A 27349-nucleotide genomic window follows, 5' to 3' on the forward strand; every position below is an offset into this window, starting at 1 on the left:
AATGGCAGCTGCGGTCCCTCCATGCAAATTAGAATGTGACCGCCACCCTGGCGGTGACACCCTGTTCCTTTAACCTTGCGAAGGGTGCTGCTTGAAGCAGCACCCGCCGCAAGGTTAAAAATGCATGTTTAACATGTACATGCACAAAGCGGCAGGCACCGCGCGGTGCCTGCCGCTTTGTGCATGTAAATGCTGGGGGGTACCATAGGTACCCCCCATGTGCACCCCCGACACCCAGGGGGCCCGCAACGGGCCCCCAAACACCAAAGACCACATGCTTTTCCACGGCGGAAAACCCGTTGTGGAAAAGCATGTTTCTGCATGAATCCTAATATAGCTGGCGGTGTCTGATAGACACCGCCACCATATTAGACCTTTTCCGCCGCGGGACCGCGGCGGAAAAGCGGCAGACGGTCTTGTAAAAGATGGATAATTAGTTGGCCCTCTGTTGAATGAATACATTAAAGTGAACCGTAGTTTATATTAATTTATGTTTGTCATCTGCCTGTAAATGATATGAGCCACTCATAATGGAAGGTAGCTCCATGCTGCACAAATGGTTAAAATTAAGTTGTCTGAAATTCAGCTGAAACCAAAAGAATTGCAAGTGAACGTGTATGTGTCCATTCTGCTGTAACTCCAACTTGTTTAATGATTCACTAGCCTTCACCTGTGTACAGAGCCAGTTCAGCGAGTCAATTTCTAGAAAGGGCTCGCTGACCTAGGACGTGTCAAGTTTGCTCTGCCCTTGCCTGAGTAAAGTGAAAGGGTAAAGTGTTTGCTCAGCACAAATAGCATGTGCGTCATTTGCATGGGGAAAGCAGAAAACACGGGCCTCTGCTGATTAGATCAAACAGTGCACATTGTTGTCCCTATTCACAAATTTTGTGCTTTTACAGATGGCGCCGTAACTCGCTGGGGACTGCTGGTTCCGGCAGGGGTTGAAGTACTGCGGTCTCAGGACTCTACGGGGGCCTTCAACATCTTGGTGTATGCTGCGCAGCTACTGAGAGGACTTGTTTCCTGACACGCCCAGACGACAAGGCTCCCGTTGATAAGCCTTTGACACCAGACACCTGCAGCTCCCTTCGAGACATCAGGAGGTTTTCTTCCACAAAAAGAAGGACACATACAAGGGCATTACTGATCAGATGATCAGGTAGGCAGTGCATAATACACTGAACTGACTTTTATAAATAGAATGTTGTTCTACTGATACCTCAAAGGGTAGACACTGGAATTCATTAGGAATTCCAAGGGGAGGTCTGAGGGCACCTTTAACATAAGTGACTGAGGAGGACTGTCCAATCTGTGAAAGATCATAAGGATCCCAAGGACAGAAGAGGGACTGTGAGAGGTTGCCTCAGAGGGACCGTGGGTGGTTGCCTCAAGACAGAGAATGCTTCTGAAAGACGTCTAAAAAATATGCATATTGTTGAACAGCAGTGTATTTCTAGAAAAAAAATAAAAAGTGATAAAGGAAAAAAATAAATAATAATAAATAAATTAGTAAATAAATAAAAATAAAAATGCTTAGTAAATTATTTCTGAGCACAGCTAAAGGCCGCAGGGCAGCGTTAGATGTCACTCAACATACAGCCCCTTGCGGTACCCCAGCGTGGTACGTATCAAAGAAAAAGGGATACTCTGCAATTATCCATCTAGATCAATGGACTCATTAGACCAGGAAAAATAATGAATTGCAATGGCCAGAATATGGCCCGTTTGATAAAGCTAAAATGCTTTATTTAGAAGATTGTTTAAGGGAACGTGAAAAGAAAGGGAAGAAGGTACGTTTGTTGCAGTGGGATGCTTTTCATGCGTGGCGATCATATATAGCTTCAAGATTCTCAGGTGAACCTAAAACTATGAGAAGAAAAGCTATGGTACATGATAGGGAGAAAGGAGAAGAAAGACATGTAAGTCATTGTAGGGAAAAGGAAATGGAAGTAGACAAATGCTTCACAGTTCACAAGCCAATACCAGATATTTACCCAACTCTACCTAATGCTCCCTTTAGAACAGGAAGATTCCGAAGACCCTGTAATAGAAGGTTTATTGACAACTCCACCACCATACAGCCCGCAAACAATGCAAGCTTCATCAGCAGCACACACACACACACGCCACACACACCACAAGTTACATCACAAACTAGTAAGACAATACCTATACAACTTCAAGGTACGCCTGTTTCTGGCTCAGGTAGACAAGGGTTACGGATAAAAATATCAGACAAAGAACAGAAAGTGGTACACGAGTGGGTGATGGAGGTTATGAAAAGTGGTACTTCTACATGGCGTAATGCAAAAAGCTGCTTCCCGACTGATTTCACGCCTGCACTTCAACGCAGCGCTTTGGAAAAGTTGGACAAAAAAAGTTACAGCTGGTTTAAAGACTGGGACAAATATTGGCCTGAGGAAGACGGCTACCCCCAACCTGACAGGTTGTCCCGTGTTCATAACGGCACAATATCAGCAGTAATGGACGATGTAGGGGCAACAAGCACAGAAATATTAGATGCTGTCCAGATATTAGCTGAATGGATAAATACACTACTGATACTAGAACAAAAATGTACAAAACTTAAAAAAAGCAAAGAGGAGGAAGCTAGTACTCTTTCTCCTACTCACACCATGCCATTAAGAGAAGTACCAGGAAGTCAGGAAGGGAAGCCCACTATTAAAGTTCACACACCATGGTCAAATGTTGAATTACATAGATTTGCACTTCAGTTTCCAGACATTAGACAAGAAAGAGAGGAATGGTATAGACAGACGGAAATAATATTAAGAGTTGGCACTCTAACACTAGATGACATAGAACAGATGTTTTCCATAATATTGCCACCAGACCTTTGGAGAAAGATAAGAAGAGAAGATGATGAATGCTTAAAAATAAAATGGGAAAGTATAACTACAGGCAAGAGGGAACAAGGCGAAGATATTTCAGAGGAAATTAAAAATTTACCGGCTAAAATAATGGCTAAAATAAATATACTAGTACCAAGAAAACAAATTGACTGGTCAAAATTAAATGCATGCATTCAAGATACTGAAGAAACAGTATATGGGTTTTTCTCTAGAATACAGAAGGTCTTCACAGCTTCAAGGGGTTTAGATACTGAAAAAGAAGCAACACAAAGCGCACTTGTCTCCTGTTTTGTAAATAATTTAAAACCTGCAATTAAAAGAGGGATTCTAGAGTACAACCCTACTTGGTCATGCAAACCTCTAACAGAAGTTTTACAATTAGCACAGTATTACGAAATGCTAGGGAAAAAGGATTTGGAAAATAAAAATAACTAAATAAAAGAATTAAAAACGAAAGTCTTGATTCAGCAGGCTCACCAGTATAGCAGCCGTGGTCCAAGAAGCAGGGGGAGAGGAAGAGGCCGTGGGGGCCCACAAAGGTCATTCTCTGCACCCCCAACACAGCATACAACCACAAATGAACTAACACACACACAGGGATGCTTTAATTGTGGGGACCATGATCATTGGAGAGCGCAATGCCCACACCCCGTCAAGCAGTCACAGAGAGGTGGTGGGATGGGGAGATCAAGAGGCCGGGGAAGGAGCATGGGAAGAGCTGGATATCAACAGCAAGGACGTGACTCACAACCTGGCCCAACAGGGTATCCCCCCAACACAAATTTTTTTGATAATGAACAAATACCAAAAATGCAGGTGCATCACCCTTATGATGGGATCTATCAGGAAGGGCCCCAAGGGGAATGGGACTATTATGCTCGATAGGGAGGCCCGAGAGAGTTAATACAGAGGATGGTAATCCCTGTAGATCCCACTGGACCATATGTGAGGGGTAAGATTGAAGGTACACCTGTGGAATTACTAATAGATACAGGGGCCACCAATTCCTCCTTAACAAAGAAAAAGTTTCCAGATGTTCCTCTCTCGGGAAAAATAAATAAGTCAGTGGGATTCACAAACATACTTGTAACAAGCCCAATTTCAGCACCCTTGAAATACAGTATAGGCCCAATTCAGGACACGCATTCATTCCTTATATCAGACAAATGTGCATTTAATTTGTTGGGATTGGACTTGCTAAAAAAGATGAATGCCACAATTAAGTGCACTGCAGACGGAGTTTTCTTGGAAGTAGATGGACCAATGATAGAGGAAATGGGCAACTGTTTCCTATCAATAGGAATACAAAATATTACAGCACAAATAATGGACCAGATAGATTCAAGAATATGGGCAAAACACAAAAATGACACTGGGAAAATGAACATCACACCTGTAACAATTACAGTCAAACAGAATGTGAAATTACCAAGAATACCACAGTACAAAATAGCTCCAGAGGGTCTAAAGGGATTGCAGGATATAGTAGCTGACTTATAAAAGAAGGGATTGTTAAAGAAATATCAGGCAGTCCTTGTAACAGCCCTATTCTTCCGGTCTTAAAAAAAGGCGATGGAAATACTGATGAAAAAAGTTACAGATTCATAGTTGATCTCAGAGAAATTAATAGGATTGTGGTGACACAGTTCCCGGTTGTCCCAAATGTAGTATCAATATTGTCAACATTGTCACCAGAAATGACATATTTTTCAGTAGTGGATTTAAAAAATGCCTTCTTCTCAATTCCAGTAGATGAGGGTAGCATGTACCTCTTTTCATTCTCTGTAAGCGGGAGGAGAACTTTCTGTTTCTGTTGTATTCCCCAGGGGTTCACAGACAGCCCGAGCATTTACAACCAGGCCTTGAAAAGAGAACTAGACACATTCAATTTATCACCTAATTCTGTGCTAATACAGTACATAGATGACCTGCTGATTGGTAGCATCTCTGAGACACAATGTACAACTGACACCATTAATTTGTTAAATTTCTTAGCTGAACGTGGTCACAAGGTTTCACCAGAGAAAATACAATTTGTTCAACAGGAAGTATCCTACCTAGGACACATCCTGTCGAAAGGGCAGAGAAGATTGGATGATAAGCGCATTAAATTGACTCTACAGACACCAGTGCCACGCACCCAAAAACAGGTGCGAGCCTTTTTAGGTATGGCCAGTTATTGTCGACATTGGATTGCTAACTTTTCCTTGATTTCAAAACCCTTATTGGCCCTGACCCACAAGGACACGCCCGAACCCCTTCAGTGGTTGCCAGAACATGAACAAAGCTTCCTTGCCATTCGGCAAGCTCTCTGCTCTGCTCCTGCTTTAGGCCTACCAGACTATTCTAAGTCTTTCCAACTCTATGTTCATGAGTCTGACGGGAGTGCTCTTGGGGTTCTATGCCAGCAGTTCGGTGACCACAAAAGGCCATGCGCATATTTCTCTGCCACCTTGGATACTGTAGCCAAGGCTTTACCTTCCTGTATACGTTCTGTTGCAGCAACTGCCTTATCACTACAACGTGCAGAAAGCATAATAATGGGACATGAAGTTGATGTCTATGTACCACATGCAGTGGAGCTGATATTGAATAAGACACGTACTCAGCACCTCACAAATGCCAGGCTTACGCAGTATGAGATCTGTTTGTTTACAGCACATGTAACACTTCACAAGTGTAATGTTCTAAATCCTGCCACTCTGTTACCTGTTCCCACTGATGATTTAGTGGATTCAGACCATGATTGTATTCTGTTAACTGAAGAACAAACGAAAGGTAGAATTGATATGACTGATACATCCTATGCAGATGCTGAAGGAGAATTGTGGGTGGATGGGTCCGGCCTTAGAACAGAGGATGGAAATACATCAGCAGCCTATGCAGTTGTAACAAATAAAACTGTAGTTGAGTCCTGTAAGATACCCGAGTTGTCTGCACAAGCAGCGGAACTTGTGGCACTCACACGAGCTTGTGAGTTATCTGAAGGGAGGTGTGTTAACATATACACAGACAGCCAATAAGCCGTTAATGTGGCACATTCCTTTGGAAGACTCTGGAAAGAAAGAGGTTTTATTACCTCACAAGGCACAAAGATACAGCATGGAGTGCTGATCACTAAATCACTTAACTCCTTGGCACTTCCAAAGAAATTGGCCATAATTAAATGCAGTGCTCACAAGAAGGTTACTGACAAGGTAGGCCAGGGAAATGCATTTGCTGACATAACAGCAAAACAGACAGCAAGAAATAATTCAGCACTAGTACTAACGGCCCAAGAATTACCTGATGAAGTGAAGTCACTAGATCTAACAACTGAAGGTATAAGACTAATGCAACAAGGAGCAACAGCAGAAGAACCGATGGGTTGGTCAAAGGGCGGGTCATTTGTTCAAGGATGTTGGATGAATGACACCAAGGAGAAATATAAGTTACCAGACAGGATGGTCTACTCCATGTGTTTGGCCATGCATGGCCCGGCACACATATGCAGGGATGGCATAGTAAATTGTATGGACAAGTTCTGGGTGAACAAGAATATAAGAAAAACAGCACAGGAAATATGTCAAAGATGTATGGTATGTGCACAGTACAATGTGGGTAAGACTGCTCCAGTACCCAAAGGCCACTTGAAAAAACCAACAATGCCATTTGAAGCCCTGCAAATAGACTATGTGGAGATGCCACCTACCAATAAGTATAGGTATATCCTGGTGGTGGTGTGCATGTATTCAAAATGGATAGAGGCATACCCGGTAAAACACAATGATGCCATCTCAACAGCCAAGTGCTTGATAAAGAAGTTGATCCCACGTTTTGGGGTCCCAAAAACAATATTTTCAGACAATGGCAGCCACTTCTGTAATGAAATAATAAAATTGACATGCAAAGCCTTGGGAATACAGCAGAAGCTACACTGTGCCTATCATCCAGAGGCGGCTGGTGCAGTAGAAAGGAAAAATGGCGTGCTAAAGAGCAAGATAGCAAAAATATGTGCTGACACAAAATTGACCTGGATGGATGCCTTACCTATTGCCCTAATGAGCATGAGGAGCACACCAGATGCCAAGACCAAACTCAGTGCACACGAAATAGTCACTGGGTTGCCAATGGTAGCTTGGGGAGTTCCAGACAAAAATGCTCTGCCTATGATGACGAATGAATTGTTGAATGATTACTGCATGTCACTTACACCCACTCTTGCTTCTATCAACCAGCACATGAAGGGGGTTCTTCCAGAGCCACTGCAAGTTGAAGGACACAAATTCAAACATGGGGACTGAGTGCTCATCAAGGCATTCCAGAGGTCCAACTGTCTCCAAGCTCGCTGGAAGGGTCCACAGCAAGTCCTGCTTGCCACGAAGACTGCGGTAAAGTGCACCAACAACAAATCCTGGATCCACGCCAGCAACATCAAGAGGGCACCTCCTGACACCACATCCAGCCAAGACCCAGGTCAGCAGCACATGCCAACACCGGAATTGATCAAAGAGGAGAAGAGGTACAATTTACGGTCAACAAAGAAGACAGAGACGAAATGTCAATAATACCTATAATTGATCCTTTCCAGGAAATAGATGAAGTATTACTGCTAGATATCATCCTAACAGATATTTTAACAAATATCTTTGACTTTGGGAATAACGGTGAAGAAAACAACGAAAGCGCACTACTGTACATCCAGGAATCATTTGATCAGCTAGAATATGAGCTAATGCAAGACCTAAATAGTATAGCATTACGAGAAGCTTTAGACAGAGTACTTTCTGACTGACAGAATTCAACTAGGGTATATTGCACACTGCCACCAGAAGTAATCGCTCAGTTGCAGAATAAGAAAAGTTTAGCACACTTCATCAGGAAGTTATTAGTAAAAAGTGGGCCAGTACAACATTGAGTAGATGAACTGATCCGGGAGGTATTTGCGAGTCCTCCTGTCACTGCGAGTACCCGTGCTGCTGCAGCAACCAGCAAATAACTTTTCACAGGTTGGCAAGACAGCCTGCTTTAAAAAGCTACCTTTAGGGTGAGGTGCAGTGGACAATATTGTAAAAATTAAGTAAGGCTGCACTAAAGGTTGATATACGTGACCAAAGGGTCGTGCATTACAAGAATTACATGCATATCTTTGGGAGGCGAGAAGTGCCAAGAAATTCTCAGAGGCCATCTGAAATATTAACAATAGCTGTTCACAATATATTCTGTACTACAGCCTCACCTTATATGTGTTCATGCTTTTTGTGTGTTTAGCTTATATTATATTATATTATAGTAAAGATTCACAGTGATAATTCACAACATAGTGTCATCAATAGCACTACATTTAATTAAAGAAAGTAGAGGAATAGATAGGTATGGATAGGGAATATACAGCTCTAAAAATGGAGAAAAAATGGTACAAGTCTAAAATGTGCATACATGGGGTGATATTCTGTCTGTTATTGCTAGCATTAATTACTGTATATCTATTGGACGTGTTCTATCCCATTGAACAGTTGATCCCAACACCAACACCCCCTGCTACAATACCTGCATACACTTTGTCACCTGAAGAAATAGCCCACAGAGAAGATATGCACCACAATTCCGTTGTGACTTTGTTGCATCATACCAATAAGATATTACCAAGGGGAAATTGCTGGATATGTTTGCAATTCCCAGCTTCGGTGGACCAAAGTTTGCCCCTGGTTCAAGTGCCACTGCCTTTTGCAGCATCCTGTTACGCCATTTACATAACAATAGTAAAAATAGAGCTAATAGCTGTTTTGTAGAATTTAAAGAAAAGTACTGCTGGTGCAGGGACAACTATGGCTCCACCTGCAGGAACATTATATAACAAATATATTCTGACTCTGGGGAACTGCACGGAAGTGATAAAACAGAATGCAACATTACCCCTGTCTGACATCTTTACTCCGCTCTTTCCAACTCAGAATACAAGCACTGGGATAGCAGGCCCATCAAAAGAGGCAAATAAGAATATACCATTTTTGAAGTTAAAATTAAGAAAACACAACGCAATAGGGAGTATTTGTGTTAAGAGTAATGGGACCTATCAGGTGGGCAATAGTACAAATTGTAACATGACATTTGAAATCACGGCCGGAAATATTAGCATTCCACTTTACGTAGGTGACTCAATTTATTTCATTTGTGGAGAGAGGGCTTATTCATGGCTTCCAACAAGTTGGAGTGGTTGTTGTCACCTAGGTTTTGTATTACCTGCTATAGCAATAAAAGACACAAAGGAAGTACGAGGGGACATGCAAAGACATGCACCACGGCGAGGCAGGAGAAGTGTGGATCAAAGAGATACAGCATCACAGATAGCGGGTGATATATTTAAAGGGGTGATACCATGGATTGGTCCATCTATCAACTCATGGGATATACGTAGATTGTCCAGACTACTAGAAACAACAATAAATGAAACAACAAGTATACTTGAAAATATTACAGTAGAGCTTCAAGCTGTGAGATTAGTCCTGCTCGCCACGAAGACTGCGGTAAAGTGCACCAACAACAAATCCTGGATCCACGCCAGCAACATCAAGAGGGCACCTCCTGACACCACATCCAGCCAAGACCCAGGTCAGCAGCACATGCCAACACCGGAATTGATCAAAGAGGAGAAGAGGTACAATTTACGGTCAACAAAGAAGACAGAGACGAAATGTCAATAATACCTATAATTGATCCTTTCCAGGAAATAGATGAAGTATTACTGCTAGATATCATCCTAACAGATATTTTAACAAATATCTTTGACTTTGGGAATAACGGTGAAGAAAACAACGAAAGCGCACTACTGTACATCCAGGAATCATTTGATCAGCTAGAATATGAGCTAATGCAAGACCTAAATAGTATAGCATTACGAGAAGCTTTAGACAGAGTACTTTCTGACTGACAGAATTCAACTAGGGTATATTGCACACTGCCACCAGAAGTAATCGCTCAGTTGCAGAATAAGAAAAGTTTAGCACACTTCATCAGGAAGTTATTAGTAAAAAGTGGGCCAGTACAACATTGAGTAGATGAACTGATCCGGGAGGTATTTGCGAGTCCTCCTGTCACTGCGAGTACCCGTGCTGCTGCAGCAACCAGCAAATAACTTTTCACAGGTTGGCAAGACAGCCTGCTTTAAAAAGCTACCTTTAGGGTGAGGTGCAGTGGACAATATTGTAAAAATTAAGTAAGGCTGCACTAAAGGTTGATATACGTGACCAAAGGGTCGTGCATTACAAGAATTACATGCATATCTTTGGGAGGCGAGAAGTGCCAAGAAATTCTCAGAGGCCATCTGAAATATTAACCATAGCTGTTCACAATATATTCTGTACTACAGCCTCACCTTATATGTGTTCATGCTTTTTGTGTGTTTAGCTTATATTATATTATATTATAGTAAAGATTCACAGTGATAATTCACAACATAGTGTCATCAATAGCACTACATTTAATTAAAGAAAGTAGAGGAATAGATAGGTATGGATAGGGAATATACAGCTCTAAAAATGGAGAAAAAATGGTACAAGTCTAAAATGTGCATACATGGGGTGATATTCTGTCTGTTATTGCTAGCATTAATTACTGTATATCTATTGGACGTGTTCTATCCCATTGAACAGTTGATCCCAACACCAACACCCCCTGCTACAATACCTGCATACACTTTGTCACCTGAAGAAATAGCCCACAGAGAAGATATGCACCACAATTCCGTTGTGACTTTGTTGCATCATACCAATAAGATATTACCAAGGGGAAATTGCTGGATATGTTTGCAATTCCCAGCTTCGGTGGACCAAAGTTTGCCCCTGGTTCAAGTGCCACTGCCTTTTGCAGCATCCTGTTACGCCATTTACATAACAATAGTAAAAATAGAGCTAATAGCTGTTTTGTAGAATTTAAAGAAAAGTACTGCTGGTGCAGGGACAACTATGGCTCCACCTGCAGGAACATTATATAACAAATATATTCTGACTCTGGGGAACTGCACGGAAGTGATAAAACAGAATGCAACATTACCCCTGTCTGACATCTTTACTCCGCTCTTTCCAACTCAGAATACAAGCACTGGGATAGCAGGCCCATCAAAAGAGGCAAATAAGAATATACCATTTTTGAAGTTAAAATTAAGAAAACACAACGCAATAGGGAGTATTTGTGTTAAGAGTAATGGGACCTATCAGGTGGGCAATAGTACAAATTGTAACATGACATTTGAAATCACGGCCGGAAATATTAGCATTCCACTTTACGTAGGTGACTCAATTTATTTCATTTGTGGAGAGAGGGCTTATTCATGGCTTCCAACAAGTTGGAGTGGTTGTTGTCACCTAGGTTTTGTATTACCTGCTATAGCAATAAAAGACACAAAGGAAGTACGAGGGGACATGCAAAGACATGCACCACGGCGAGGCAGGAGAAGTGTGGATCAAAGAGATACAGCATCACAGATAGCGGGTGATATATTTAAAGGGGTGATACCATGGATTGGTCCATCTATCAACTCATGGGATATACGTAGATTGTCCAGACTACTAGAAACAACAATAAATGAAACAACAAGTATACTTGAAAATATTACAGTAGAGCTTCAAGCTGTGAGATTAGTTTTGTTACAAAATAGAATGATTCTTGACATGATGCTAGCAGAAAGGGGAGGAGTCTGTGCAATTATAGGGGCCTCCTGTTGCACCTATGTCCCTGACTCCTCTGTTACTGTCAGGGAAGCAATAAAAAGATTGCATCATATAGGTGTAGAAGCACATCAGGATTCTGGTACATGGGATATAGGAGGTTCACTTTGGAGTTGGTTGAGCGCATGGGGTTGGGAGATAGGAATGGTGTTCATAACAATTTTCCTACTAATAATAGGCTGTTGTCTATTAATTAATTGCCTGCCAATGTGCTGACAACTATTGGGACAGCTGACAAAATGCCAAGTGAGGAGATAAAAGGAAAAAGAAAGAATGCTGATGCAAACAGTCACTACTGGGTTGATGAACATAGACATTTCTGACAATGATAAGAATGGACAATATAATTATTAAATTGTAATATGCTTCGTGATGAAATTATTTTAAACTAAGGTTCAAAGGGTCGTTTGTAAAAGATGAAAAATTAGTTGGCCCTCTGTTGAAAGAATACATTAAAGTGAACCATAGTTTATATTAATTTATGTCTGTCATCTGCCTGTAAATGATATGAGCCACTCATAATGGAAGGTAGCTCCATGCTGCACAAATGGTTAAAATTAAGTTGTCTGAAATTCAGCTGAAACCAAAAGAATTGCAAGTGAACGTGTACGTGTCCATTCTGCTGTAACTCCAACTTGTTTAATGATTCACTAGCCTTCACCTGTGTACAGAGCCAGTTCAGAGAGTCAATTCCTAGAAAGGGCTCGCTGACCTAGGACGTGTCAAGTTTGCTCTGCCCTTGCCTGGGTAAAGTGTTTGCTCAGCACAAATAGCATGTGCGTCATTTGCATGGGGAAAGCAGAAAACACAGGCCTCTGCTGATTAGATCAAACAGTGCACATTGACATTTCAAGATAACCGACCAAGGCTGTAGGTCAGGAGGTAGTGGTGTAAAAGATTAACCAGTATCTGCATGGTCAGATGCGTCACGAATAATGTAAAGTGTGAACGTAGACATATTTCTGAAATGCACCATGATGTAATGTACACGTGGCTGAGATGGTCACACCACAATGTAGTGGTTAATGAATAATGTGTCAGGGGTCTGTGAAGCATACATAAAGACTGATTTCCTCTCTGTAAAACCAGATCTCTTTGCAGTCCTGCAAATTGTCTCAGCTGCAGCTTATTGGCAATAAAACCATTTTCTTTTGAAACCTTGTATGTGCCCTTCTTGTCCCTATTCACAAATGTTGTGCTTTTACAGTCTTCACGTCCGTAGATGACCCCCCTGCCATCCTAATCTGGCGGGGGGGTCTTTGCAATCACCGCAGCGGTGAATCCGCATCCTCCGGGCCGGCGGTGGCTTCCGCCGTACCGGAGGCTGCGGAATCACCGCAATCCTAATCGGCCCCTTAGTTTGGACCATTTTGTCCTAGAGTCATGCCTGAATTTTTCATCCTGAGAACATTGCTCTTGATATTTGTCCTTTTTCAGAAATCATCCGTGCTTCGAACAACAGTCATCCACAATTTTCAAAGTTTCAAAGATGCCATGAAGTCTGGTCTTATTCTTCACCAAAATACTTCTCCTAAGCGTTCATTAGAGACAAGGTGTGCGCCATATTTTTGCCTTAATATTTAATTTTTTTCTTCAAAAATAAGATAATAATTCTGGCTAATGTGTTCTTACAGATCTGCCTCTTTTCTTTTTATGTGCAGAGCCAAGCTCTCGGATTCAGCACCTCTACTAACATCATAACGTCACTTTATCACTGGGGAGGCGATGCTGTTCTCCACTGCATAGCGAGAAATCTTTTGGCCAATATCAGCACAAGGTCTATGAATCTGTTATCAGCTCTCTTAGCCTTTGGTCCTAGGCATAGTACAAGGAGGCATGCTTCTAGTACGTGCTAGCTCCCAATATCCAAGAGTCTCAATTTTCACGACCACCATCTTACAAAATACCTGCACCTCCAAACAACTCCAGACCATGTGTTATGATTCTGCATCTGTCAACCACTTTTAGGTAAGGCAGCACAGTCTGCCACCACATGAGGATAAGTATTTTCAGGGTCATGTGTACATAACTGAAAAGGGAAAATTGGAGCTAGACATTTCTAGAGAGCTTGTATGTGTGATAAAATCTTCTCCCGCTGTTTTCTAGAAAGTGACTTTCTCTGGCTGCTGTTCCACTTAGTTTAATACATTCCAGTTCAGGTTTGGTCACTTCCAGCAAGGATCAATAGAACAAGTGATACGTTTGTAACTATTAAATATCTGCTGGTAGTGATGGATGCAAAACTTTGTGGGAGTTTTCGCTCTGTTGAAGTGGAGCTCTAACTACCTTTTATTTTGATAAGTGATTGCTCAGTGCATCAGGAACTGGGAGGAGTACTGGATACAGCTCTATCTCTATCAGGCTATCAAGTGGGATTAAAAGCCCCTCTTCAAATAAATTGGCAACCTCAATAGACTTGCCTCTGTCCAACATGCCTGCCTTAGTTCCTTATCTAAGTTGGCACATCAAATCTATGGTTCCTTTGTAATTGGTTGTTTACAGTAGCCCTGGACTGGGTTGAATATATTGTTCACCTTTTTGGAATATTGTCTTTTCTTCCACATATTTCATGTTTGTGGTAACTTTTTTAGTTTAAGTTGAACCTCTTCACCATGATTTTATTAGTGGAATCCTGGGTTTAAGTTGAAGAAGATTTGTGAATTGGTCCCTTATTAAGTTGTTTCACATTTTGATGTCTTTGTTATTCTTTTCATGAATCAGCCACCATTGGTTTCAGTGATTTTTCATTTCTTTGCATGAAGAAGAATGGCACTTGTGGGAAAGGCGAAAGCTGTCACAGTCTAAGCAGGAATGGTTCTTGAGAAAGATTATCAGACTTATCTTAAAAAAGGGGAAACCATCCAACCCATAAAGTAAAGGGAAAGGAAACAGCCTATGAGTGCCAAAATGTCACAAAAAAACAATACATAAATCAGTGCTCAAAAGCATTTAATAAAATGAAATGAAAACACAAGGTCGCTCAAACAATTACACTCACAATTACTACATTTAAGAAAACATAAACATATACAATCAAAAAAACAATGGCAGAGACTGATAAACAAATCACAATATACACAATACACAGTGAAAAAATAATAATGTGATCTCTGATTTAGGCCATGTACAATGCGAAGACGGCGTTTCAACCCAAAATTTCTTTAAGGGTCATCATCCGGACAGATTAGCTTCAGGAGTGAAAGCGACCACTTGATAGACTTTCTGTGGTATCAGATATATTCCAACAGGGAAACCTGGCAAAAAACGAAGTACCAAAAATTGGCAGACCTCCGGGTGCAAATTAACACACAGGTTTCTCACCAAAAAACACCAGCGGGCGTTTTTAGGTGAGAAACCCGCTCGTGGACTGACACCCGCTAATTTATGAAATTATTTGGAAACTGCTGTTGCGTGGGCGAGTCCATGTAATCTATTGCGGATCATGTTCTACATTCCTCTGTTAATTTGTACCCTGAGGTCTACAATTTGTGGTACTTTGTTTTTTGCCAGGCTTCCCTGTTGGAATATATCTGATACCACAGAAAGTCTATCAAGTGGTCGCTTTCACTCCTGAAGCTAATCTGTCCTGATGATGACCCTTAACGAAATTTTGGGTTGAAACTCCGTTGATGCATCGTACATGGCCTAAATCAGAGATCACATTACTATTTTTTCACTGTGCATTGTGTATATTGTGATTTGTTTATCAGTCTCAGCCATTGTTTTTTTGATTGTATATGTTTATTTTTTCTTAAATGTAGTAATTGTGAGTATACTTGTTTGAGCGACCCTGTGTTTTCATTTCATTTTATTAAATGCTTTTGAGCACTGATTTATGTATTGGTTTTTGTGACATTGTGGCGCTCATAGTCTGTTTCCTTTCCCTTTACTTTATGGGTTCGATGGTTTTTCCTTTTTTAAGATAAACCTGATAATCTTGCTCAAGAACCATTGTTTGGAGTATATTGTTTGTTATCCCTGGTTCTTGTTCTAGGGTCGCCCTTGTGGTTAACTACTTACAGTCTAAGCAGGGACACTTCAAATTCAGGTTTGCATTGGTGATGGAGTTGACCCTTATGGTGGTTGTAGTGTTCTGGACATTTGCATTCACACGTAATGCGCTTGCTCTATTTGGTTTTATATAGTATATGTTTTAATTCTCAATCGATTAATTAATCAATCAATCATCCTATTTGTAGAGCGCTAAAAACCTGATGTGTGACTAAGCATTACCTCCGAAAGGTGTCCAGAAAGTGTTCTACAGGTAACAGCTATAAAGGGAAGGGATCTGCCCCCAACACTTTATGGAGTGTTGGTAATTTTCTGATAGAAGATCTGAGGGCCACAGTGGGGTGAAAAGGCATGAATCACCTCTGAAAAGATCCAGGAGCTTTCCCATGGAGCACTTTGTGGATCTTGTTCCTCTTTTCTGCACTAAAGCTATATTGACAATATACAGAGTTCCACAGAGCACACATGCAGAGAGGTCAAGTATTTGCACTCTAAAGAGAATTCATGCTGTACACTGGATCATACTTATATTTCTTACCAAGATCTTTGAGGATAGCATTCTGAATAATATTAAAAAAATTACAACTGTATTCAAATCAGAATTGCGCGATTTGACGTATTTCGAATAAAAATATGACAATGAAGGGCAATAACATAATACATAGGCATAAAGCAGAATGCTAGATGTATTTTCAGTAGTGCTGCCACTGTTATTCAGACTTTGTATGATGAGAAAGGTATAGAGCCAAGCGTGCCTTTGCAATGCCTTAGTTCTGTAGTTATTGCTAAGAAGATGATGAAATCAATCCCTGTGTGGGCCTACACAGTCTTAATGATACAATCTGGGTTAATTGCCACCCACTACAAATAACTAATGAGTCAGTGTTTGCTGTGACTTATTTACCCTTTATTGACCTCATGACAAAATTTCGAGAGATAGAATTGCTTTTTCCACACCTAGGTAGTTCTACTCTTTTTGTGAAAACCATTGGGACTCTCTGTTCTGTTGCGCTGTTTCATATAATAAATATTTGGTCCTTTCCTTGATGTACTTCCACTACAGGAAAACATCCTGATCTATGCCAAGAAGACAGCTTAGCATATATTATTGTGACATGTCCTAAGCATTTTGCAAACACTGTGTTTTACAGGTCACAGGATAATACTCACAATAAAGCTGTGCATTGTATTGTCTTGTAATTGCATTTATATAGCAATTATTACCCATGACAAGGCGTCAAAGCGCTTTTTCGGCGAGTAGCATGCAACTCCGGGACCCATAAAGGATTAGTGTTGAATTAGTATAGTGAAATATGACAGTAATTTGAGTGATGGATAGGTTAGTCCGTCATTTGGAAACAGAAGGATAGCGGAGGGAAAAAAGGTTTGCATTTATATAGCGCTTGTTACCCCTGATGAGGTATGGAAGCTCTTTTTTGGTGAGTAGCACGCTACTCCGGAACCCATAAAGGATTAGTGGTGAATTAGTAAAGTGAAACTGAAAGTAGTTTGAGTGGTGGATTTAAGTCCGTTATTTCGATTGAGAAGGGTAGCGGAAGGATAGAAGAGGAAAAAAGGTTTGCATTAAAGAGCTTGCTACCCCTGATGAGGTGTTGAAGCACCTTTTCGGCAAGGAGCACGCTACTCTGGAACCCATAAAGGATTAGTGGTGAATTAGTATGGTGAAATATGAAATTTGAGAAGTGGACATGTTAGTCTGTTATTTTGATTGAAAAGGATAGTTGAGGGATGGAAGAGTGAAGAATTTACCCTTTTTTGGGTGGTCATAGCAGTAGGAGGAGGCATGGGATGAGTAAAAGGGATGTGGAGTGGAAGAGTCTGAGGGAAGAGTTTAAAAGACTTGTTGAGGGGGATCGGTATAGTAAAAGAGGTATCAGATGATGCAAGGAGGGGTGATTTAGTCTGCCGATGGAGGTCTAAAATGATTCAGCCATATTGAAACTTGTTAGAGGTTGTCAATTTCAAATTACACCTCACTAGGGGGAAATGTGACCTAGTTCTAAAGATGGTAATCAAGGAAGATGCTCTTTCATGTTTCTCAAATGAACTATTTACAAATTCTTCTGCCGTTACTCAAAAAACATCAATCAGGATAATACATAGGATGATATTTTTACATACATTAGAAAATATTTTTTCAAATTCAAACTAGCTTTTCAGAAAATAATGTCACCAACTCCACAAATACACAATAAATGTATATTAAGAATTGCCTATTCCCCACATAAGCATCATACACAAAAACAAATATACAGCATATCCCTCTGTATATACGCATTTATTTGTACTATAGATATGTAACTATATATGTGTATTGCTTTGTATCAGCATGTAGAATAATTGTTTAAAAAAATACTAATAATAATTAAGTACAACACTTGAAAACCAGAGTTCATCGTAAAGCATCTTTAATCTAGTTATGCATCTATACACCTTCCATGTACTTGGATCTATATATTTATTAATTTTCTCCTAAAAAAAGCATATGCAATGCACTGCCCTAGTTTTCACCCTATACCAATATCTATATTTTTTATCTACATATACTTACTTTCTTTATGCATCTATATACTTTCCATGTACTTATGGATCTATATATGTATTGCTTCTAATTCAGCATATCCAATGCACTACCGTATTTGTCAGCCTATGCTCTCTCAATATATCTTCTACCTCAACTCTGACTCATCTCAAGCATCTTTCTACTTCTCTTTCCAATGCACTACTATCCACGCCGGAGGGGTGCTGCACCCATGGGTGATTGGGAAGACTCCCAAGTGTTATGAAATATGAAGAGGGATATGAGCGAGGAGGAACTGCCCATTTTTTAATCCTTGTCTTTTCTTTCTCCCCCTTAAAAATACATCCTCTTAAGAAAAATCTCTAAGCCCTTCTTAGCATTTGGTTTGTCTCTGAAGTGAAACAGTGTTCAACAATGAGTACTAGAACTGGCATGAGTTGAGCTTCATGCAGAAATGTTAGGGAGAGAGCCGCTGCCTAGTCCCTAACAGAGACATAACCCCACTTACAAAAGTAAAGCGACAGCTGCTCTTAAAATATGACCATCCTTGTTAAAGCTGATCCCAGAGCAGAAATGCACAGGCTACTTGAACATTTGCTCCCGCTCTTATTGCAGTGGAACTTGATGTCACTCCATACAGGAGTTCAAATGGATATTTGGTTCTGGTGTGAAACATTATTAAAGTCAAAGCTGGTCAAACTAGTGCCTTGTGTTAAGACATGCATCCTCCTTATAGTGACTAATGTTTTTTTGGGGGTTTTGTTAAATGGATTACAAATGCATTCCTCGGTTTGTGACAATGACTGAACCAATAACGGAATTGCTTACTTAATAGGAATTTTTTTACATAATGAAAAAATACAGACATTCTTTGAGCAGGTAATCACATCTGTTATGAATGCCTTAGCTTTACATTTATTTGAGCTTGAACATGACATATATTATTCATGATAAACTTTCAAGATGCCCTTGACCGGGTAAATAAGAGTACCTTATCTTCTAGGTTTTCAAATGAATGTGGTTAAACAGAAATACAACTCATAACATGTTACCTGAGTTCCCTTTTTCTTTTTAGAACTATTGGAAGCTTCTGGATTTCTTTAGTTCTTTCATTTGCTGACATGCTTGCAAGTTTCTTTATGTACATTGCAGTTTCTGTAATCAGGAAATACACAGGAAAGTGAACACGTTTTAAAGAAAACACATATTTATGTGCATTTACCTCTTTTCTCTATATCCAATGTGTCCTCTCTCCCTTTAGCAACCATCGGAATGATCAGCGATCAAGTGTCATGATTTTGTAATGTACCTCAGCAATAAATTACCAGATGGGAAGTCACATATCACACTACACATTCCTCCTAGACCCTCCGGGATGTGTACCCTTACTTTCAATGTCCTATCATGTATAATCAACTGGTTACTAAAAAGAATGGTGACTGAAGACATTATGGCTTTTGCCAACTGGTAAATATAAAAGGCCACTGGGAACGGAAGGGAGTTTTGAGTATTGATCCATGATTTGAGATGCTAGATTGTCAAGACAACTTTCCTGCATTACATGGGAATGTGTAATGCACACAAGATTTTGATCATAATGCACTATTTAATAAGTAAATAAACATATATATGCCATAAACCATTCTCACCAAAAGAATGGTTCAAAATTATAAACTATATAACCCATTTTCATTTAGCATTATCTCCAATAGAATCAAGATTGCATAGAGAAAGTTTGTCAGCTCTGTCTATGGTTTACCATAGGATATATTCTACATAGATAATTCCAGTGAATGAATTCTATAGATTGGTGTATTTAATATGTAATGCATATTAGAAATAATTATGAGATTTGGATAAACATGTTATCTGTATTCCTCATACAATTGGGAAGTTCCTCTTTCATGTCTATGAAATGGTGTTACTTATATTGATACGGGATGGAGCACTTTGTTAAGATTCGATAAAGACTAGGGCAGAAAAGCATCACCAGTTCTAAAAATAAAGGATTACATCTTTTCCTGGAGTGCCAACATAGCTTGTCTATTTATATCCTATCATAACTAACTAAGTGTCAGACTAAATATATATAAACTCTAGTAAGACAGTCAAATTAAATGTAAAAATAAAACAATACATTTAAATGTGGCCGAACATGGAATTGTTTTAATATAAATCAAGCTAATAACTTGTTATAACTTGATAAAAACACTTTGTCCATATATATAATATAAACTAATATTTTAATCTAGTATCATTTAATTGTAATTTGTATTTTTCTAAATTATATCTATCTATCTATCTATCTATCTATCTATCTGTCACTTTTCTGTGTTTTTCTCCAACACTGCATGCCCAGCCATTCATAGAGACAATCCTACCTCTTTAACAGCAGCAGTATTTCTTAAACCTACCCCTATTCACAGAGTAACCAATACTGACCCTTGCGTACAGAAGTACAAAGAGGATGGCAAAAAGCGGGGATGAATGCATAGATGCCAGTATGTGAAAAAATGAGGGTAATACATTTGCCCATTTATATGTATTTGAATGGGGAGTCTTTTAAGTGGGAATAAGCTAACATAACTATCTTGGTTTAAGACTGTGGAGTTTCCCACCGAAATTGGTTGTGCTGGCACTTAAGTGAATTCAAACTTTCAGATGACATAGTGTACCAGTTTGAAGAGATGAAGGAAATAGGACAGAAAGGTATAGGCCATTATTGGATGCTGCTCACTTTTTTCAACAGTATTAAAGGCAATATATACAGCCGTCATACCCAGAATGCGTCCTGGAGAAAATTGACTTCAGCAAAGATACAGGTAAAGGGAATGGCACAAATTGCCTACCTTGTTCAAGCAGTGAATCTGTTGCAGCATTGTTTGAAGCATTGATTAGATGAACTGGAAGTGTACTTTGTCTGTTGCGCCTCCGAAGCAGGTTTTCATTACCTAAGGAAATAAATAAAATATTACTCGAGTTATTGACTAATGATACAATTACTATACCTATTTATTTGGACATAAAATTAAGATGTTTTAAGACATGTTCAATGTGAACAACTGCCCAGGAACTCCACCGTTTCTTCCAGAAAGAGACTTCATAACTAGTCTTCAAGCCGTCGTACTTTCGCATATCAATGGAGGTAAAGCCCTACCTGATGTCCTTTCAGACGAAACACTGGCATCCCTTAAGGGTGTCCTAATGTTGCAACATGTCTCATCCAGTGCCTGAAGAAAAACTATAAGATCACTCCCATTCTGATGGAACTCCATTAGCTCCCCTTGGCTCATGACATCTTCTAAACCAGCTGCATCATTTACAAAGCCTCACAACCATCACACTATTATCTTGCAGACAAGTACACCATCTCTGGTGGGTCTCAGCATGCCTGCAGCCAGGACACCATCAGACTGAAGACTAAGAAGAGTAAAAAAGAAAACCCAAAGCAGCAGGCCATTTCCATCTATGCCCCAGGATCTGGAACAACATGCTTGAATACATCAGGATCACCCTAATGCTGCTCCAATTTAGGAAACAACAAAAGGTGTACGTCCTTCAAGAACACTACATGACAATGGAATAACTGCCACAAAACTAGCTACCTCTTCTATCTCTTGATTTAATGCTTGTCTTTGACCCTGTAAAGTGTTATGCTGCCTTTTGGCTAGGTTTGCGCTATAGAAATAGCACATGCATAACTTCAAGAAGCACCTTTGTAAAGGGATTGAGACAGTCAGAAGCCTCAGCGAAGTAATAGTGTGGATAAAAAAGCCGATTATTTTTTAATTTGACATCTAGACATACATACTTCACAGAAGCTTAGGGCCTCATTACGATGTCTGTCGGAAACCAAACAGCCTGACTCCTTGACAGATTTGGTTCCGACAGACTCCCGGTCAGCGGTTCTGCCCGACCGATTATGATGCTTCAGAACACCGTTCGAAAGGACTCCAATTGATTTCAATGGAAGCCTATGTTCTGTTCTGACCTACAACACATGCTCCTATGGGAAAAATGGGTGTCTGCAGAAAACCTTGCACCCTGTTGCAGACACCCCATGGTGCCTGCCACACTGTGCATGGTTTTACAGAGGGTTCCCTTGGATACCCCCTTGACCCTAAACTAGAGGACTCAGGATGAAAGTGGGCCTGCTAGAGGCCCCCAAAGTCCGTTTCCGACAGCCTTTTTGTGTCGGACTCACCGAGTGGGAAAGGCTGTCAGAATCCAACATTGTAATTGGTCAGTCGGAAACGCTGTCTGTAGAGCTGTACGAATCGGCTCTGACCAACTTGGATTCACGGAGTGTCAGTCAGAACCGATTCGAAATCACCGAACGGTTTCCCTTCCAACCGCAAGCATCGTAATCGGTCAGTCAGAATTGTTTCCCACCAAGTCGGTCGGAAGGGTTCCGACACGGTCTAGGAGAATCCAACTGTCAGTCTGAGCTTTTCCAACCAACCTCATATTCAGGCCCTTAGTTTTCATGCCTGGCAAAAAATAACTCTCACACTCTCTCTACCTCACTTTGTCCACCTTACCTCTCTCAATACACCTACCACTAACACACATTTCACTACCCATCTCTTGTGCAGCCCAATTGATTTTGACTACGTTTGACGCAAGAGGGTTGAGAACATGGTGGAAGATCCAGGTCTAAGCTTTCCTATGCACTTGAACTACCCTCTTTACCCTGGCCATGTTCTCCTCCACTGTATAGTCAAGCAGTGTACAAAGGGGAAAGTGTTCCACAGGTGACTTGGAGTGAGGCCTGAATAAGACTCGTGGATCCCCTTTTGACCAAGGCTAACCTAAATAAAATAATTTATGTACCAATGTGTAGGAGAGTAGGGTCTGCTATCCTATGGTCACCCCAATTTTTGCTTTTTGCTTCACTGGTTTTCGACTTACTGAGGCTGTGGGCCTGCTAATCAGACCCCCAGCCTGCTGTTCTCGCTCTAAATTCACATACATGTACTATAGGTACATAACCCAATTGGAAATGGACTCCTTGTCAGCCCCTGTACCATGCACTATAGGTGCTCAGGGCATAGGTGCCACCAAGGCCTACCATGGGCTGCAGCATAGCTTTTGCCACCCCTGGCTGGTTCTTAAATTGACACAACTGGCTGATCACTTAGCTGGGGCAAGTTGGTGTAATCACCCCTTGCTTAGATATGGTTAGGCTTTCCTGTTTTCAGTTTCTATTTTTGGGAAATTCTGGTGGTGTTTTCTCAGTGTTTTCCAGTGATTTCAATACCTCAAAAAAACAGTTATTTTCAGTGGTTACTCATTTTCGCGCCATAAAAAAACAATTGAAACAGTGTTTTACCGGTGTTTATGGAACGCTTTGCTTTTATTATTGCTTTTTCCATTTTCCTTTAGAAATTTTATACTGCTCTACATTTCAGAAGCTTAATACAGTCATGAAATACTTTCCATTGTCATTTGATGCTGCAGCTCAGATTTAACAAGCATTTGCAATGCAATATGTTTCGCATTTATGCAAGTTTTAGCTATTTGCATTGTAAATGGAAAAGCTTTATATTTATGTTTTAAAAACGAATTCAAAAATAAAAGGCATTGTTATGTGCAATGTCAATAGCTCAAACTCACCTAAATGCGAGACCTATTGCATTGCAAATACTTGTTTTAAATGAAAACGTAAATTGGTCCCTCAGCAAGTTGGAAGTTACAGTCTGTGTTCCAGAGTCACTACCCCTCTTCTGCTCAGAGAGTGTTGCACTCCACGAAGGACATGGTCACCTGACTAGTGCAGTGTCTGCTTCTTAAGCGTGTTTCTGGTAGCCTACCAACTCTGATTAAGGACTTGGTAAACATCAGTTGTATAGTTTGAGTTTGCAGTACAATGAAGACGGGGTATCGTGCACATTTAAAAAAACAAGCATTGGCATAGCCAATAGGCCTCACCTTGAGGAGCACATGGTTATGAGAGGGGTCGGCCATTGGGTTGCTACAGGTGAACATGTGTTGGGAAAGGGGCTCTCTTCCATGTATTGCATAAGAAACATGGCAGACTCAAATGAATCCTTCTCAGTAGGGAGCCAATGTAATCTATGAGTGAAAACAGACACATGCTCCTGTCTCCTCAAACCAAGTATTAACTGGAAGACTGAATTCTGTACTACCTGAATTTTGGACAACCCAGCATTTGAAATGCCAAGATAGAGACTATTACGATAATCCATGCTTGACAGAATGAGGGCTTGTACAGCTAATTTCTGAGTATTGTGTCTTGTTTTCCTTTTTATTGCGTAACCACAAGTAAAGTAAAAGCTGACTTTTAATGGTTGGAATAGTGCTATTTGTTACCAACACCATTTAGGAAACTTCATTAATCAAAAATTAATTGCGAGTTTCCCCTGAATGTGCTTTCACACCAAGCTAACAAATATAATCGTAATAAAAACTTTGACACATCGAGTATGTTGCGCTGCTGGCATTTCAGTGACAGCAATCTGTTAAATGCATGTATGGCACGAAATTTCCAGAGCAAGCGTTTCCTCAGATGGATAGAGGTAAATATCCTAAGCAGGGAAAATGTAGAATCCAGGACTGCTACAGGTATCGTGCTGCATGCTGCTAGCCACGATGTATGGTTTTAGACAAACAGTTTTACAGCGAACCCCTTACAAAGGCAATTCCGACGAGGCAACCATCTTACATGACCAACCTTTCCTGTCCCGCATTATTGATTAAAGCAGCAAACGTGCACTACGTCATTGTATCAGCAGGAGATGGCACATGGTCACCCAGTTCTTGGAAATAAAAGAGCATAAAGTAAATAGGTGTCAGAATGTATCCCCAAATGGCGTGGCAAAAACATCATTGGCCCTTATGTAAGCATTTCTTAATTCTATTTAAAAGCAAGGACTCAAACCTTTAAAGCTCCAAATCAGGGATACAACACTGGAGCTAGATGATCTCAATGTTAAACAGATCTGGAAATTGAGCCCTAGACTTCAACGGGCTTATTTACAAGGCCCATGCGCCACTTTTGTGTCATTTTTAACATGGAGAAAGTGATGCAAAAGTGGCGCAAGGGGCTTGTAAATCTGCCCCCAAGTTCTTATCACTGGGTCAATTTACGTCTGGCTGCTGATGAACAGGAAAGTCTTTTTTTTTAAACTGTGAAACTGAGGACTTTGTTTTTTAACAAGCTAAGCAGTGCACTCAAAGGAGATTGGAATACCTCACGGCGCTGAACAATGCCTGCTCATGCCACCCAAAAATATCTATATGACGGGCAATTAAGGCCTTAAAAAGACTGCTACCTCCTCACAAATATTAGTCAATCTAGGATTTATGAAACACGGGGACCTCCAAGAATTACATGGTTCTGCTATCAAAGGCTATTTTAATAAACCGTTCATAGAAATATAATAACAGACATTCATCTTTAAAAATGTTCCGACCTTTAGACTGGAGAGACCTTGCTTTTGGAAAACAGAAGTACTAAGTACTACACATACCTCGAAGGCACAACGGACCTGCCCTGGACAAATGCCATGTGTTTTCATGAGCACCCTGAACAGCTTCATTGGAAGGGCTTGCATATTGTTTTTATTGCATCTAACGCGCGCCGTGAGTCACTGTCTGGCGCAGCTCCACTTACACGGGATCCTCCCAGCAAGAGCCCTGACCCAGTTGTCTGAGTAGGTGAAAGAAAACTCAGCAATAGTGAAAAGGAAAAACAGCGCCAAAGACTTAGGAATACATGGGCCCGAGCTCGGTAAACGTCCCCGACTCCCACACAGTGTGACATGAGTGGTCAAAATGGCAAAAGAAATGCTGCAGTGTGGTACGCTATGGCGGCGCGGCCACGGTCTGCACAAAGCAAAACCCCCTCTTCAGATTTTGCAGTTAACCATTGCAATTCTTCCATGATTGTTTAGCTCTTAAAAAAGACTGGCTAATACCAGGGCAGAAACTAGAGGGAATTACTACATTGAGAGCAGAGCTGTGAGTGAGTATGGCCACAACGAGAGCCAAGCTACGAGAGAGTGGGGGTGACATCGAGAGCAGAGCTCCGAAAATGCGGTTTAATAATATCCTGATCAGACTTCGGAAAAGCTTGGTAACACACGTCCGGGTTCAACGCCATCAAGGAAGGCAGCAATAGACTGGATTGTGGTAGGCGCCTGCAGGGCTGCGCTAGGTGAGAACTAACATGCAAGAAACTTGAGCGTGTCGCCTCTTTCTCTGGTGCCCGCCCCCCATCGCCCACTACTTTCTTAACAAAGCCTTGTTATGTAAATGGTCTTTTGAAAGACCTGTAAAGTACTTGTGCGCGGCCGGCTGCAGTAAGACGCAGACCACAACAGCTCGTCTCCCCCCCCCACGTGAGCCAGGCAGGGGGCCTGGTGTTACTCCGGCCCTTGGGCCATTCACACCTCGGCTGCCCATTTGCAGAAGCAGTGTTTTCCCCAGACACCTCCGTGTCAGACACTACAGGCAGGCCAATGATTTGTATTTCGTTTGCTCCATCAAGTGGCCAAGAGGCGCTACAGCAATGAAAATCAGTGAGACTCGGTTTCAACCGAGTCAGCGGATTTTCATTCAGTAGTGTATTGTCGTTTACAATCGGTTTTAACCGAATTCCGAACAGCCTAGATATGGTATACCTATATCTAAACCTATATCTGGACACATATAAACCTGTGAGCCACTTCTATGGAAGGCCTTATCAATCCTGAAGGCAGAGTGTGTGGTTTAATGTGAGACGGAGCTCCAGCATGAGCTGAGCCTGTCTGCAGCTGTCAGGAACAACTCCCTAAGCTGTTCCGGGATAATGCCATACCATATACTATTAAGTACATTATAATCCTCGCGGTTATATAGCAACTTTGGTTTGGCTTTATCAAAACATGTCGTGTAGGTGTCATACGATTTGGAATACTATCCCCTCGACAGTCCTGTCGACGGGGATAGCATTCCACCCCTCTAAAGGGAGAAGACATGTTACTTTACTGAAACACGGTTGATTTTTAAAAGAGCCTCAGATCCACAAAATGGATGCTTCTGCCACAGACACAAGTCTGACCTCCTGCTGCTGACCGAAACTCAGCCGAGGAGGCCTGGACAAAGGCTTTACGGTCGCAGGGAGGTGTTACACCACCCCAGACAGGAGATAGTGGATTGTAGCAGGGAGGTTTGAAGGAAACCAGACACTGCCTGGGGAGCACAAGGCTTCCCCT

At 41.0% G+C, this 27349-nt stretch overlaps 1 protein-coding gene across 1 annotated transcript in view; it reads right to left on the reverse strand.

Moving 5' to 3' along the window:
- TMC5 (transmembrane channel like 5) overlaps positions 1 to 27349 on the reverse strand; it is a 757208-nt gene that overhangs the window by 452564 nt on the left and 277295 nt on the right. The window contains exons 5-6 of the mRNA XM_086940869.1: positions 20981 to 21082; positions 19184 to 19286 (exon numbers count right to left, since the gene is read on the reverse strand). Coding sequence (XP_086796995.1) covers positions 19184 to 19286; positions 20981 to 21082 — 205 coding nt within the window. The remainder of the gene's footprint in view (positions 1 to 19183; positions 19287 to 20980; positions 21083 to 27349) is intronic.

Source organism: Lissotriton vulgaris, chromosome 10 (assembly GCF_964263255.1).
Source record: "Lissotriton vulgaris chromosome 10, aLisVul1.2, whole genome shotgun sequence".
Classification (NCBI taxonomy): Eukaryota; Metazoa; Chordata; class Amphibia; order Caudata; family Salamandridae; genus Lissotriton; species Lissotriton vulgaris.